The sequence below is a fragment of the Bos grunniens genome, chromosome 5 (assembly GCF_055505025.1).
Source record: "Bos grunniens cultivar Pamir isolate PY7600 chromosome 5, Bosgru_T2T1.0, whole genome shotgun sequence".
NCBI lineage: Eukaryota > Metazoa > Chordata > Mammalia > Artiodactyla > Bovidae > Bos > Bos grunniens.
Genome location: NC_141169.1, coordinates 58,361,056 through 58,374,996, shown reverse-complemented (window position 1 = coordinate 58,374,996; position 13,941 = coordinate 58,361,056). Strand labels below are relative to the sequence as shown.

Genomic DNA, 13,941 nt, shown 5'->3' with positions numbered 1-13,941 from the left:
AATTTAAGTCAACTGTTGAGACCTACTATTCAGGAAAAAAGATTACTTTCCAAGTATTTCTACTCCTTGACAATGCACCTGGTCACCCAAGAGCTCTGACAGAGATGTAAAGTGAGATTAATGTTTCCACTCCCTCTCATACAACATCCATTCTGCAGCCTATGGATCAAGGAATAATTTCAACTTTCAAGCCTTATTTAAGAAATTCTTTTCATAAGGCCACATGTAGTGATTCCTTTGATGAATCTGGGCAAAGCAAACTGAAAAGCTTCTAGAAATGATTCACCATTCTAGATGACATCAAGAACATTTTGATTCATGGAAAGAGGTAAAAAAATCAACATAACAGGAGTTTGGAGAAAGTTGATTCCAACACTCATAGGTGACTCTGAGAAGTTCAAGACTTCAGTACAGGAAGTTAACTACAGATGTGGTGGAAACAGCTAAAGAATCAGAATTAGAAGTGGAGCCTGAAGATGGGACTGAATTGCAGAAAATCGGTAAAACTTGAATGGATGAGGAGTTGCTTATGGATGAGCTAAGAAAGCAGTTTCTTGGGATTTCCCTGGTGGTTCAGTGGTTAAGAATCTGCCTGCCAATGCAGGGGACACAGCTTCAATTCCCTGTCCAAGAACTAAGATCCTATATACTTTGGGGCAACTAAGGTATGCCACAACTACTGAGCCCACACTCTAGAACCAGCGCTCTGCAACAAAAGAAGCCACAATGAGAAGCTTGCGCACCACAACTAGAAAAAGCTCTCAAGCAGCAACAAAGAGCCCAGGCGCTGCAATGAAGACCCAGGACAGCCAAAATAAACTTTTTAAAAAAAGAAAGTGATTTCTTGAGATGAAATATACTCCTGGTTAAAATGCTGTGAATACTGCTGAAACGACAACAAAAGATTTAAAATGTTACATAAACTTAGTTGATAAAGTAGCAGTTGGGTTTGAAAGCACTGACTCCAATTCTGAAAGAACTTATTCTGTAGGCAAGATATTAAATAGCACTGCACAGTACAGATAAACAATGTGGCAAACCTCATTGTTGTTTTAAGAAACTGCCTAGCAAATATATTTGTCTATAACTCCACACACAATCACAGAAAACTAACAAATCTAATCACATGGACCACAGCCTTGTCTAACTCAATGAAACTATGAGCCATGCCTGTGTAGGGCCATCCACTATGGACAGGTCACGGTGGAGAGTTCTGACAGAATGTGGTCCACTGGAGAAGGGAATGGCAAACCACTTCAGTATTCCTGCCTTGAGAACCCCATGAACAGTATGAAAAAGCAAAAAGACAGGACACTGAAAGATGAACTCCCTGGGTCGGTAGGTGTCCAATAAAGATTGAAGGCAAGAGAAGGGGACACAGAGGATGAGATGGTTGGATGGCATCACCAACTCAATGGACATGAGTTTGACTAAACTCTGGGAGTTGGTGATAGACAGGGAGGCCTGGCGTGCTGCAGTCTATGGGGTCACAAAGAGTCGGACACGACTGAGGGACTAAACTGAACTGACAACTCCACACAGCATATGATTTATATTTTATTATAGAAATGTTAAACCACATGTAATATTTCCTTCATGATAGCACTTTTTTTAAGCAATAAAGTACTTTTCAATTTAGGTATGTACACTACTTATTTGTGACTCACTTTATTGCAATATTCACTGTACTGTGGTGGTCTGTAACTGAATTCACAATATTTCTGAGGTATGCCTGTATTAGATAACAGATTATTCAATAGAACAACACTGTGTAGAATGTTTCCATCATCACAGAAAGTTCTATGGAACAGTGGTGCTCAGCAAAAAACAGCAAGGACATTTTCTCGGGCATTTTACTGGTTTATGAGGCAAATTAGAGCAAACCATTGCTAATAGGATAATTCTGAAAATCAGGATTTATGATCAATGCAAATGGAATCTATACTCAAAGAGAACATCTCAGAAAGTCACAAGTTTACAAGAAAAGTGGTCCTCAGAAGAAACCATATATACTCTAGTATAGTGCTACTCAAAATGTAGTCTGCCTCCTAATGCTTGACCCCCAGACTGTTACCAGCCTGCAATAAGTTCAAAAACCATTTAAAAACTTCCAAAGTAATTTAACTTGTCTTTGACATTTTTACTTTACAAAAGTACCTCTCTACAATGAATGGGAAAATTTTAAAAACTAGACTTTCACCACAGAACTTGCAAAGCACTACTCTAGAACACAAGTGTGACAACGAATGTTAGAACAGAGCTCATACAGAGTTCTCCCAACTACATTATCTCATTTTAACTCCTTAGAATTTAAAATGGGAACTAAAATCTTATCAATGATCAACTGAAACAGAGGTTCATTGATTCAAAGTGATAAAACCTGAACTGAAAACTAAGGAAGAAAACTACACTTTATATTGAGGGTCAAAGTGTCACTATGTTCAGTCAGTTCAGTTCAGTCCTCAGTCGTGTCCGACTCTTTGCGACCCCATGAATCGCAGCACGCCAGGCCTCCCTGTCCATCACCAACTCCCGGAGTTCACTCAGACTCATGTCCATCGAGTCAGTGATGCCATCCAGCCATCTCATCCTCTGTTATCCCCTTCTCCTCCTGCCCCCAATCCCTCCCAGCATCAGTCTTTTCCAATGAGTCAACTCTTTGCATGAGGTGGCCAAAGTACTGGAGTTTCAGCTTCAGCATCATTCCTTCCAAAGAAATCCCAGGGCTGATCTCCTTCAGAATGGACTGGTTGGATCTCCTTGCAGTCCAAGGGAAGGAGTCTTCTTCAGTCCAAGAAGAGTCTTCTCCAACACCACAGTTCGAAAGCATCAATTCTTTGGCGCTCAGCCTTCTTCACAGTCCAACTCTCACATCCATACATGACCACAGGAAAAACCATAGCCTTGACTAGACGGACCTTTGTTGGCAAAGTAATGTCTCTGCTTTTGAATATGCTATCTAGGTTGGTCATAACTTTCCTTCCCAAGAGGTAAGCATCTTTTAATTTCATGGCTGCAGTCACCATCTGCAGTGATTTTGGGGCCCCAAAAAATAAAGTTTGATACTGTTTCCACTGTTTCCCCATCTATTTCCCATGAAGTGATGGGACCAGATGCCATGATCTTCATTTTCTGAATGTTGAGCTTTAAGCCAACTTTTTCACTCTCCTCTTTCACTTTCATCAAGAGGCTTTTTAGTTCCTCTTCACTTTCTGCCATAAGGGTGGTGTCATCTGCATATCTGAGGTTATTGCTATTTCTCCCGGCAATCTTGATTCCAGCTTGTGCTTCTTCCAGTCCAGCGTCTCTCATGATGTACTCTGCATATAAGTTAAATAAGCAGGGTGACAATATACAGCCTTGACGTACTCCTTTTCCTATTTGGAACCAGTCTGTTGTTCCATGTCCAGTTCTAACTGTTGCTTCTATGTTAGGGAATTGCAATTATTTATTACAATTATTTATTCTCCACAACATGGTGTTAGGTATTACTCCTAGTTTTATAGATGAGGAATAAAGAAGTTCAGTAATTTGCTCAAAATTAATAAATATATCTTTTCATGTTTTACTCAGCATCCTGTGGAGGCTGAAAACAGGTCAAATATAGAGAAAGACTCCAGAGAAGGGAAAAGACTGATGTCCTTGCATGAGTTAGGTGGACAGCACAGAGCAACACACAAATTCCTCTCAGGAATGGGTCTATATGAGCTAAGTAGTAGGAGATACAATGTCCAATTTTGTTAATTTTGATTGAACATATAATGTATGGCTATTAGCATAACTGATGCCATCTTGGATCCATTCAGCTCCTCCTGTCCTTCCACTGACCCTACCTAGAGCTGTACTGTTTAGTAAATCTCTTCTCTGTCATCAAGGACTTTGTAGTTAATATTGTTTAATGATCATGAGGTCTAGGTGGCCTTTGTGTTATTCAGTCTCTGAAACAATGAAGGCTTTCAATGATGTATTCTCGGCATCCATGAGACTAGTTACCCATTTATAACCTTGACTTGGAAATATACTTCCTGTTTCCAAGCATGTACCCTCAAACCCTGGGTTAACTAAATACAAAAAAAGCCCCAATGGCCCCTCCACAGTATAGAGTACAGCTGCCAATACTTTGAGGTAGCAAAATGCAACCTTATCCTATCTGCTACCTGATCTTACCTGTAAGTAAGTTACACTAAATAAACTAATCCACCTATTATATGCAGCTGCTTCATTTTTCAGTATCATGATACCATCTCAGTTCAGTGGGTACCTTTTGTACCTCTGCCTTCCAACACACAAACTAATACAATTCCCTAGAGGAGTGCAGTTATTGCTGAGATTCTCAGATACTGAGGCCTCATATACAAAAGGAGACAAGATGAAAATCAGGGCCACAGATACAAGGCACCCTTTCCCCTGACCATCTAACAAAACACAAATGACTTTTGGTTTATAGTAACTCTTCCCAATTAAGCTATATGGTGGTTTAAGAATTATATATTCTGCCTCCCTCTCAACTCCCTTATTTCAGTCCACATAAACCACCAAATACTCCTACTGAATACCTATGGTCTCAGAATCAAGTTGGGCAAAAAGACATGATGTTGGGTGGGAAGATTTGGGATAATGGCATTGAAACATGTATAATATCATGTATGAAACGAGTCGCCAGTCCATATTCGAGCACGATACTGGATGCTTGGGGCTGGTGCACTGGGACGACCCAGAGGGATGGTATGGGGAGGGATAAGGGAGGAGGGTTCAGTATGGGGAACACATGTATACCTGTGGCGGATTCATTTCAATATTTGGCAAAACTAATACAATATTGTAAAGTTTAAAAATAAAATTAAAAAAAAAAAAAAAAAAAAAGACACAATGTTGTATTTCTGGTAAACATAAAAAATATAACCCAAAGGGAAGGAAGATGAAGCACAGTTGTGTTCAAGGTTATGAGTCACATAGGGACACAACTTTTATATGCTCAGCTTTTTTTCTGAGCAAAAGTATAACTACTGTCAGATCATTTTTTTCCAACGGATTTCTAGAGAGCTAAATGCTTCCATACTTGAGTGGGAAATGTTTTTTTTTCCAATGATGGTTTTTCTGATTTAAAATAATCTTCCCTTAATCCAACTATCACCTCAACAACCAAGAAATATGCTCTCATTCTCACAGAACAAAGATTAAGAGACTACTTGCTCTAGCATTTTCTCTAATGTGCCTAGCAAAACTCCAAACACAATAATGTCCTGTAGAATTGATCACTCCACAGGGCATGGTGTCAACAAAGTCATCTTGCTTAAACTAAACAGTGTCAGTTAGCAGAAGGGTAGAAAGAATAAAGTAACTTTCTCAGTGTTTTTCTATAGAACCTCCAAATTTTATTTTCAGGTATCTTTGCCTAATGACAAGACTGTCTTCCCCTGATTATTTAATTTCTAATATACCTATATCAGAAGTTAAAGCAGATGTAACATCACTGAATCCAATATCTTAACTAAGGAAAATATAGACCTTGCTCTAACAGCCAGTGTGGAAGTTATGCAAACAACATCTAGAAAAAAAAACAATTAACTCTGCGAAACAATTTCCATAATGTAATCAATAGTGAGAGGAGGTGATAGTCAAAGGACTGCATTAAATGAAGTGCTGAGTAGCCAGTTCTATTCTTAGGACAGTCATTTCCAAACTATGCAGTCCCAAGCTGCTCTGATGTTGCAAAAATAGTACCTTACCTTTCTGGAGATTGAAGAGACATTCAAACCAAACCTTTGAGCTCTTTCTTTTAGCTTATCCAGGTTAACCTATAAAAACATAAGGGAAAAAACATATTAAAAAAAATCAAAACAGAAAACACAGAGGTACAAACTATGATCCAAAGCTAAGAGTTCAAATAAGCCTATACAACATCAAAGATACCCTATGTGCCAAATTAGGAAACTAAGCAGCACTCATTCATGCCACTAATTATTAAAAGACCTCTCCTGGAATGCAGTGAGAGATTTAGCCCTGCCTCCTTCATTCATCAAAGGTGGCAAAAGCCTAAGCAGGGTTTAAGATCAAAGTAAGCCAAACACTGCTTGAAAAAGCAAACAAATGTCTAAATCATCACCTCTAAACAAGTCTATCATTCACAGTTCAAAACTGTTAATTTTTATACCAAGCCTTTGCAGGTAACTCTTAACTCGATCTCCTAGCAAACAGAAACAATCACTGAAGCTCTCCATTCTTCAGAAGACAAATGCACTACCAGTACCCAACTCAATTTTCTTACTTCTTTTTTCTTGGAAGCCTTGATATATAAGATGATATAAGGATATCTGGGACATTTCCTTTACTACTACCACTGCTAATAACTATGACTACTATTAAAACATTTCACCTTCACTTTAATTATTGAACTGTAACTCCAAGAGCAAGATTTCATAAAGTGAAACATATTTCACAGCATCTGCTTGCATTTTCTAAGCATGCTGACAAGTTATAATAGTCCAGAAGACATACTATCCTAGTCTGTACTCTGGTATTTAACAGGTAGTGTTGAAAATGACCAGTATCTACAGACAGAACTCATTAAGTCGCTTTCACAGATTCTCCTGTGGTAGTTAAGAGTTAGACATTATCCAAAAGCCACTGCTGCTACTGCTGCTGCTAAGTCGCTTCAGTCGTGTCCGACTCTGTGCGACCCCATAGACGGCAGCCCACCAGGCTCCCCCATCCCTGGGATTCTCCAAGCAAGAACACTGGAGTGGGTTGCCGGTGAGGTCTAAAACTCTAGTACCATAGAAGTTATACGGATTATCTTCTAGCTAACAAAATCTATTCATTTTTTCCTAAGAGGGTGGTAGGAAGGAAGATGTTTATGACTCTGAAGATGCAAGAATTTTCCTGACCTCTCAGTACCTCAAACAATTCATTCTATTAAGAACATAAAACACTGTACTGAAAACAAGTCACCAAATTCATATGATCTGTTTCCTCTATCTGGAGAGAAGGAGGAAATCCCTAACTTAAAACTAACTGTATAGAGTTAAGGTTAAAAGAAAAAAAAAAAAAAAACGATTTCTTACCATAGGCTTGGTGTCAGACGACAGGCCTAAAGAAAGAAAGAAAAAAGCTTTATTTTATATTCTTAGAAGTCATAAAGAAAAGCTGACTGAGAGTCTTGAAGTTAGATAGGATAAAAATCATATATATGGAAAATGTCCTTTATGTAATAAAGTTAAAGAAAAGGCAGAGATGACATCTAGAGACCATATCTGCATTCACTGCCACTGGGAACATAAAATAGTATAGCCAATTTGGAGAAGTCTGGCGGTTCTTCGAAGAGTTAAACATAGAACTTACCATATGACCTAGCAATTTTACTTATACATATATACCTCTAGAGAAATGAAAATACATAACCACATAAAAACTGGTATATGAAAGTTCACAGCAGCATTACCCATAGTAGCCAAAAAGTGAAATCCCAACCGTACAGTCAACTGAGGGGCAGATAAAACACAGTACACATCAGTACAATGTAATACTACCCAACAATAAAAAGAAATCCTAAAATAGGGATAAACCTGGAATACATTATGTGAGGTGAAAGAAGCCAGTCACTCATAGACCATGAATTGTATGATGCTATTTATATGAAGGCAAACTAACATATATAGAAAAAACTTAGTGGTTGCTTGTGAGGACAGAAAAAGCAGATGAGAAAAGCTAATGGGTATAGCGTTTCTTTTGGGGGTGATGAGACTATGATGATAGCTGCACAACCACCTGAATATATTTTAAAAACACTGGATTATATACTTCAAGAGGATGAGTTGGATGATATATGAGTTATATCTCAATAAAGCTGTTTAAAGAGAAAGACATATCTAGACAAAGGTGCAGAGCTACTATTATAGACAGTTAAAATTATGGCTACTTAAAGCCAATGTTCTGTCCTGAAATTATCACTTAGAAGTAAGCAGCATATTAGCTCCTAAGGCTCAACCCTATTCTAGTCAATAATTATTTACATAAAACTTTTCAGAATTTTAGTTTAAGCAACCTCAATACTGCAACTGGCTCCAACTTTTCACTATAAATTTCAGGTATAAACTGTTTTGTTTTTTAATTTTTAAATTCATTCTTTCATTCATCTTGGCTGCACTGGGTCTTTGTTGCTGTACGTGGGCTTTCTCTAGCTGCAGTGAGTGAGCAGGTCTACTCCTCATTGAGGTACACAGGCTTCTCCTTGTGGTGGCTTCTCTTGTGGAGCATGGGCTCCAGGGAGCACAGGCTCGGTAGTTGTGGCAGATGGGCTTTAGTTGCGTACGGAATCTTTCTGGTCCAGGGATGGAACCTGTGTCCCCTGTGCTGGCAGGGGGATTCTTAACCACTGGACCACCAGGGAAGTCCTGGACTCGATTTTTACCATAATCTACATACTAGGAACTATTTACACATTTTTATGTTCACTTATAAAACAATATTCCTTTTATTTTATTGGTCAACTTTCCTTTTCAGGCTAAGCATTAATTTTACCTTTAGTCTTTCTTCAAATAACACCACTAAATATATCAACTTCTGCTATTCCATTACCAACCCTATGATCTCTCTCCTGATATAATGAAATGTCAGAAAATATTTTGTTTTTAAAGCATGTAGCCATAGTGATCAGAATTTTGCTGGTCTTTTAAAAGTCATAGTGAAACTCTACAGGATCTTTGGAGGACATTTTCTTCACAGACTTGAAACTTTTAACAGGCCACTAGGAAGTCTGTATTTTATCTGGCAAGTACATTTAAAGTCTCTCAGAACAAGTACTATGTTGTTTTTAAAAAGAATAACATTTTTCCCTTAATTTATTACAGATACATGTTCATTGTAAAAAATTTAAAAACTTAAGACAAGCAAAAAGAAGTCATTCTAAATTTCACCAACCAGAGACAATGAATGTTATCAACTTATTATATATCCCTCTAATCTTTTTTCCTATCCATATATGTACTTGTATTGGGAAATGGCAACATACTACAAGAATTTTCTAACTTGCTTTTCCCACTTTCCTGGCAAATGGGACAGAAACAACTTTAAACAGTATTATTTTAAACATCTTCAAGGTCTTCTAACTGTACTATGGTACACATTTACTTAACCAGTTCTCTATTGTATATTACATTGTTTCCAGTTATTGATCACTATAAATAATACAATGATATAATCCTTGTGGCTAAATCTTTAAGCATAACCAAGATTATTTCCTTGTAAATTCTTAAAAGGTAAAAGATACTTTTTCCTCTTGTCACTCACACTAGGTAATATAACACTGGACAGGTACATAATAATTATATGCTGATTTGAGACACCAGAATAAAGCTGGTACTAGAATCTTCTCTGAACATATCCAAGAAAAGGAAAACAAATGTTGGCACTGCTTCCTATTCTCTCAAACTTTAGTACCTTCTCTAAATTGCCCGGAAAGGTTTGAAAATGGCTTTACCTAAACCAAAAAGGTGAATATAATTAACCTCTTAAAGGCTTCCAGAGGTAATAAGTTTACCTTAATTTGGAGAAATAAAATCTGTTGTGCCAAAAAAGTAAAAATATAAAGATAACTTTTTCAGAAGTCTCTATATTCTTACCTTTTGATGGAACTGGAGAAATCCCAAATCTGTAGAAAGAAAAACAAGCTAAATTTTAGGAAGCTGTTCACACTCCTGGTTTGTATCCGTGTCAAGTGTACATATGGCACTTCTTGCTTGTGATCTCAAGCCTTGCAATCATTAGCTAATTCTAACAACTCCATGAAAGAGGTTCAGTTGACTCTCTTTCTCACCAAGAGTCCAGAGAATAAACTAAAATGTAGCCTTATCAGAATTGGGAGTAACACTCAATTCCTGTGTTTTTCCTATTACAAAAACCCTGCTTGTTAATAACACCCAATCTACAGCTACTACATCCAGTCAACAGACATGTTCTGAACAGAGCCAAGGGAGCCTTTATTTTCAGCAAGGCCTCTATTCTACTTAAAATAAACTATATTTAAAACCTACCACACCCCCTCACCTTAATATTATCACTATCTCAGATCTAAATAGCTGGGAACACTCACCTAGCTGCCCGGGCAGCTTTCTTACTCTCCAAACTGACAGGTACATTGAATCGTTCAGCTCTCTTCTGCATCCTCTAAGTGATAACAGACAAAAGAAAGGGCAGAGAAAAATTCAATTCTTGATTTCGTTCTTTTAAGAGAAAAGTCATTTAGAGATGTGTATCTTTAGAACATAAGGAGTAATTTCTTAAGGTCTAAACTGAGTTATACTGACAATCATAGAGGATATCAGGTTGTATCCATCCCAGGGCTTAACTCAACAGCCCTTTCCAGAAAGCAAATACAAAAAGACTATTATTACATTCATGTCCTCAAAAACAAAAGGGAAGGAATAAAATAAAACCCACATTCTACATCAAGCCAAGAAGACAAAAGCTGTGTTTAGTTGACCTTTGAAAATGGATCAAAGGAACAGCTTGGTTCCAACACTAGTTGTGTACTCTTTCAGTTAGAAATGAGATACCAAAAAAAAAAAAAGATATGAAGCAGCATTGTCCTATGCCATCTCTACTTTAAACGTACAAAAAAGCCCACAGATCTTGACTGGAACCTAATTTCAGAGATTCTGAGACAGAATCCAGAGAAATTTCTATCTCAGCTAGCTAGTAGTAACTGGTGAGTGACATCTTCCCTTTTAACTTTTCATCTTTTTCAAGGTATGATCCTCTCAAACTCTAATTCCAGTTTATAAACATCTTAAAAAGAGTTACCACTAAGACCAGAACACTATACAAAAGATTAGGGCTTCAAAGGCAACTATGCCAGTCCAAATATATTCCCAAGTATAGCTGGCGTAAAAATGTATCACTACCTCAATCTGTTGATACTGATTTTCTGCCTATGAGTAAATATTTTAAAGTGATGACACAGATAGAATAAAGGGTAAGAAACAGAGAGATATATATAGACTGCTCTTCTGAAACAATGACCTACCTCAGTCTGTGGTATTTCAGATGTAATTTTTACCACTTTTTTCTCTGCTGCCCTGGAAAAGAGATTTTTAAAATCAAAAAAACTGATATTCTAAACCGAAACCTTAGAATTGTCTAAGAATTCACCTGAATCATGTTCTCTGTCCCATATCTCTCTGCCACCCTTCAGACCAAAAAAGCATGAAGCCCATCAGATTTTTTAGTTCCTTGAATTGTCATCTATTCATAAAAAAGTTCAAATAACAGACTAAGTTACTTTACTATAAGAAAGCAACCAGAAAATAACTGTGGTTAAACACACTGAGCTGAGGGAAATGTTTAAAGGACACTGGAAATCATTTCATTTACTTTTAGGAACTTTAAATGTACTTCTGGACTAATGACTATTTCTCCAACCCTTATTTAAATACCAGCTCTCAATTTTCATCACAATTAATGAGTGCTCTACAAGGTCTGGTTTCCTTCTTTTACAAATCCCTTATATCTCCCATGGGACCACAGCTCCAGCTGGAAGAATCAAAGTGGGACAAATAAAAATGCCAAAGGGAGTGGGAAGAAAAAAAGGCTAAGGGAAGTTTGAATTAGGAAAACATGCTAAGTTACTAGTCAAAAGGTTTAAGAGAAAACAAAAGCGGAGGGACCAGAGGGGCGGGAGACAAAGTTCGGAAGTACCCAGGATAAATGGAAGGGCATTAACCCTCCACCAAACAACTCTCATAAAACTGTGGGTCATAACCAGTCTCATTAAGGTCCCTCATTTAGAGACATGGGCGGCTTTTGTTCCAATATCCCGGACACTTTTCCCATTTGATGCCCTGAAAGGTAGTAATGGTTTAATGGCATTTTCAGAGGAAGCAATTCTGGAACAGGAACTTACTCTCTGCTCCATCCTTTTGTTGGAGGTCCCTGGACTGACAGATAAGCAATGGGAGCCCCCTGCTGACCATAACTAAGTCCTGCAATATTTAATTGCCCTGGTTTCAGCAGAGGGGTGGTGGGGAGGGCTGGGGGGGAGGGGTGGGGGTGGGGGGGAGATCAAACTAGAAACAGAGGTTATCTTTTTGGAGAATATCAAGGGAAGACAAAGTGAGGAGATCTCCTTTTGAATGTTTAAAGGATTTTTTAAAAAGAAATTTCTGATTTTTTTCCATTTCTTAATCATCTTTCCTTCCCCAATCCTCTCATTTTCTTCAGGCAGAAAGGGACATGGAAGTTTAATGTTTTACTTGAAGTCCAATGCCGTTAAAATAGCAGTCCTCTTCACCAAACCTCAGGCTAATGACTTCCTCCACATTCCCATCAGTACACCTCAAGGCAAAAAGGGAACCTGAGAGGACACTTCCTTCAGATCTGTTCCAATTCCCTAAGGCACAATTAAGCTCAAGCAATAAATACACATCATACTCTGAGACTCATGTGAAATCTCATCTCTTCACTGAGAAGTTTCTCTCCTATTCACAGTCATACACAAAACATTCTCCAAACTACAGGGACCCCAAATCTTCTGTACATACTTTAGTCTAACCACTACTATCCCTCTAACAAGCAAAAACACAACCTCTCCCACATAGTCAATTTCCTTGTTCAGAAATTCACTGATAAAATTAAAGCCCTCTAAACAAGAGAATTATATATTTTACATATTATAAAGATAACTACAAATTCTCAAACTTCACTGTTTTTAACCCACACTGGCTAATTATATCATCGTACTTACTTCACCTTCCTTCTTGCCCTCAGTTCAGTCACTCAGTTGTGTCCAACTCTTTGCGACCCCATGAACTGCAGCACGCCAGGCTTCCCTGTCCATCATCAACTCCCAGAGCTTGCTCAAACTCATGTCCATCGAGGTGGTGATGCCATTCAACCATCTCATCCTTTGTCATCCCCTTCTCCTCCTGCTTTAAAAAGATTTAAAGATCCCAGCACTAGGGTCTTTTCCAATGAATCAGTTCTTCACATCAGGTGGCCAAAGTATTAGAGCTTCAGCTTCAGCATCAGTCCTTCTAATTCAGGACTGATTTTCTTCAGGATTGACTGGTTTGATCTTCCTGCAGTCCAAGGGACTCTAAAGAGTCTTCTCCAACACCACAGTTCAAAAGCATCAATTCTTCGCTCAGTTTTCTTTACAGTCCAACTCTCACATCTACACGACTACCAGAAAAACCATAGCTTTGACTAGACAGACCTTTGTCAGCAATGTCTCTTCTTTTTAATATGCTGCAAAGTCTGTCACTGTTTCCACTGTTTCCCTATCTACTTGCCATGAGGTGATGCGACCAGATGCCATATCTTCATTTTTTGAATACTGAGTTTTAAGCCAGTTTTTTCACCCTCCTCTTTCAGTTTCATCAAGAAGCTCTTTGGTTCCTCTTCACTCTCTGCCATAAGGGGAGTGTCATCTGCATCTGAGGTTATTAATATTTCTCCTGGCAATCTTGATTCCAACTTGTGCTTCATCCAGCCCAGAATGTTGCATGATGTGCCCTGCATATAAGTTATATAAATAAGCAGGGTGACAAAATACAGCCTTGTTGTACTCCTTTCCCAATTTGGAACAGTCCATTGTTCCATGTCCAGTTCTAACTGTTGCTTCTTGACCTGCATACAGATTTCTCAGAAGGCAGAGAAGGTGTTCTGGTATTTCCATCTCTTAAAGAATTTCCACAGTTTGTTGTGATCCACACAGTCCAAGACTTTGGCATAGTCAGTAAAGCAGAAATAGATGTTTTTCTGGAACTCTCTTCCTTTTTCCATGATCCAGCAGATGTTGGCAATTTGATCTCTGCCTTTTCTAAATCCAGCTTGAACACATGGAAGTTCTCGGTTCACTGTTGAAGCCTCGCTTGGATAATTTTTCATTATTCTGCTAGTGTGTGAGATGAATGCAATTGGGCAATCGTTTGAACATTCTTCAGC

At 38.1% G+C, this 13,941-nt stretch overlaps 1 protein-coding gene across 42 annotated transcripts in view; it reads right to left on the bottom strand.

Annotated features, from left to right (window-relative positions):
• SARNP (SAP domain containing ribonucleoprotein) overlaps window positions 1–13,941 on the bottom strand; it is a 50,047-nt gene that overhangs the window by 22,629 nt on the left and 13,477 nt on the right. For 21 of the 42 annotated variants that reach the window (XM_086400746.1, XM_086400716.1, XM_086400726.1 and 18 more), the window contains 5 exons: window positions 11,024–11,075; window positions 10,091–10,164; window positions 9,621–9,649; window positions 7,065–7,090; window positions 5,730–5,798 (listed from right to left, as the gene is read on the bottom strand). In XM_086400746.1, the coding sequence (XP_086256872.1) occupies window positions 5,730–5,798; window positions 7,065–7,090; window positions 9,621–9,649; window positions 10,091–10,161 (195 nt within the window). In that variant the 5' untranslated portion in view covers window positions 10,162–10,164; window positions 11,024–11,075. Of the gene's footprint in view, window positions 1–1,544; window positions 3,321–5,729; window positions 5,799–7,064; window positions 7,091–9,620; window positions 9,650–10,090; window positions 10,165–11,023; window positions 11,076–12,248; window positions 12,331–13,941 lie in introns of those variants that run through there. The other 21 variants (XM_086400737.1, XM_086400742.1, XM_086400736.1 and 18 more) reach the window with 5 other exon arrangements.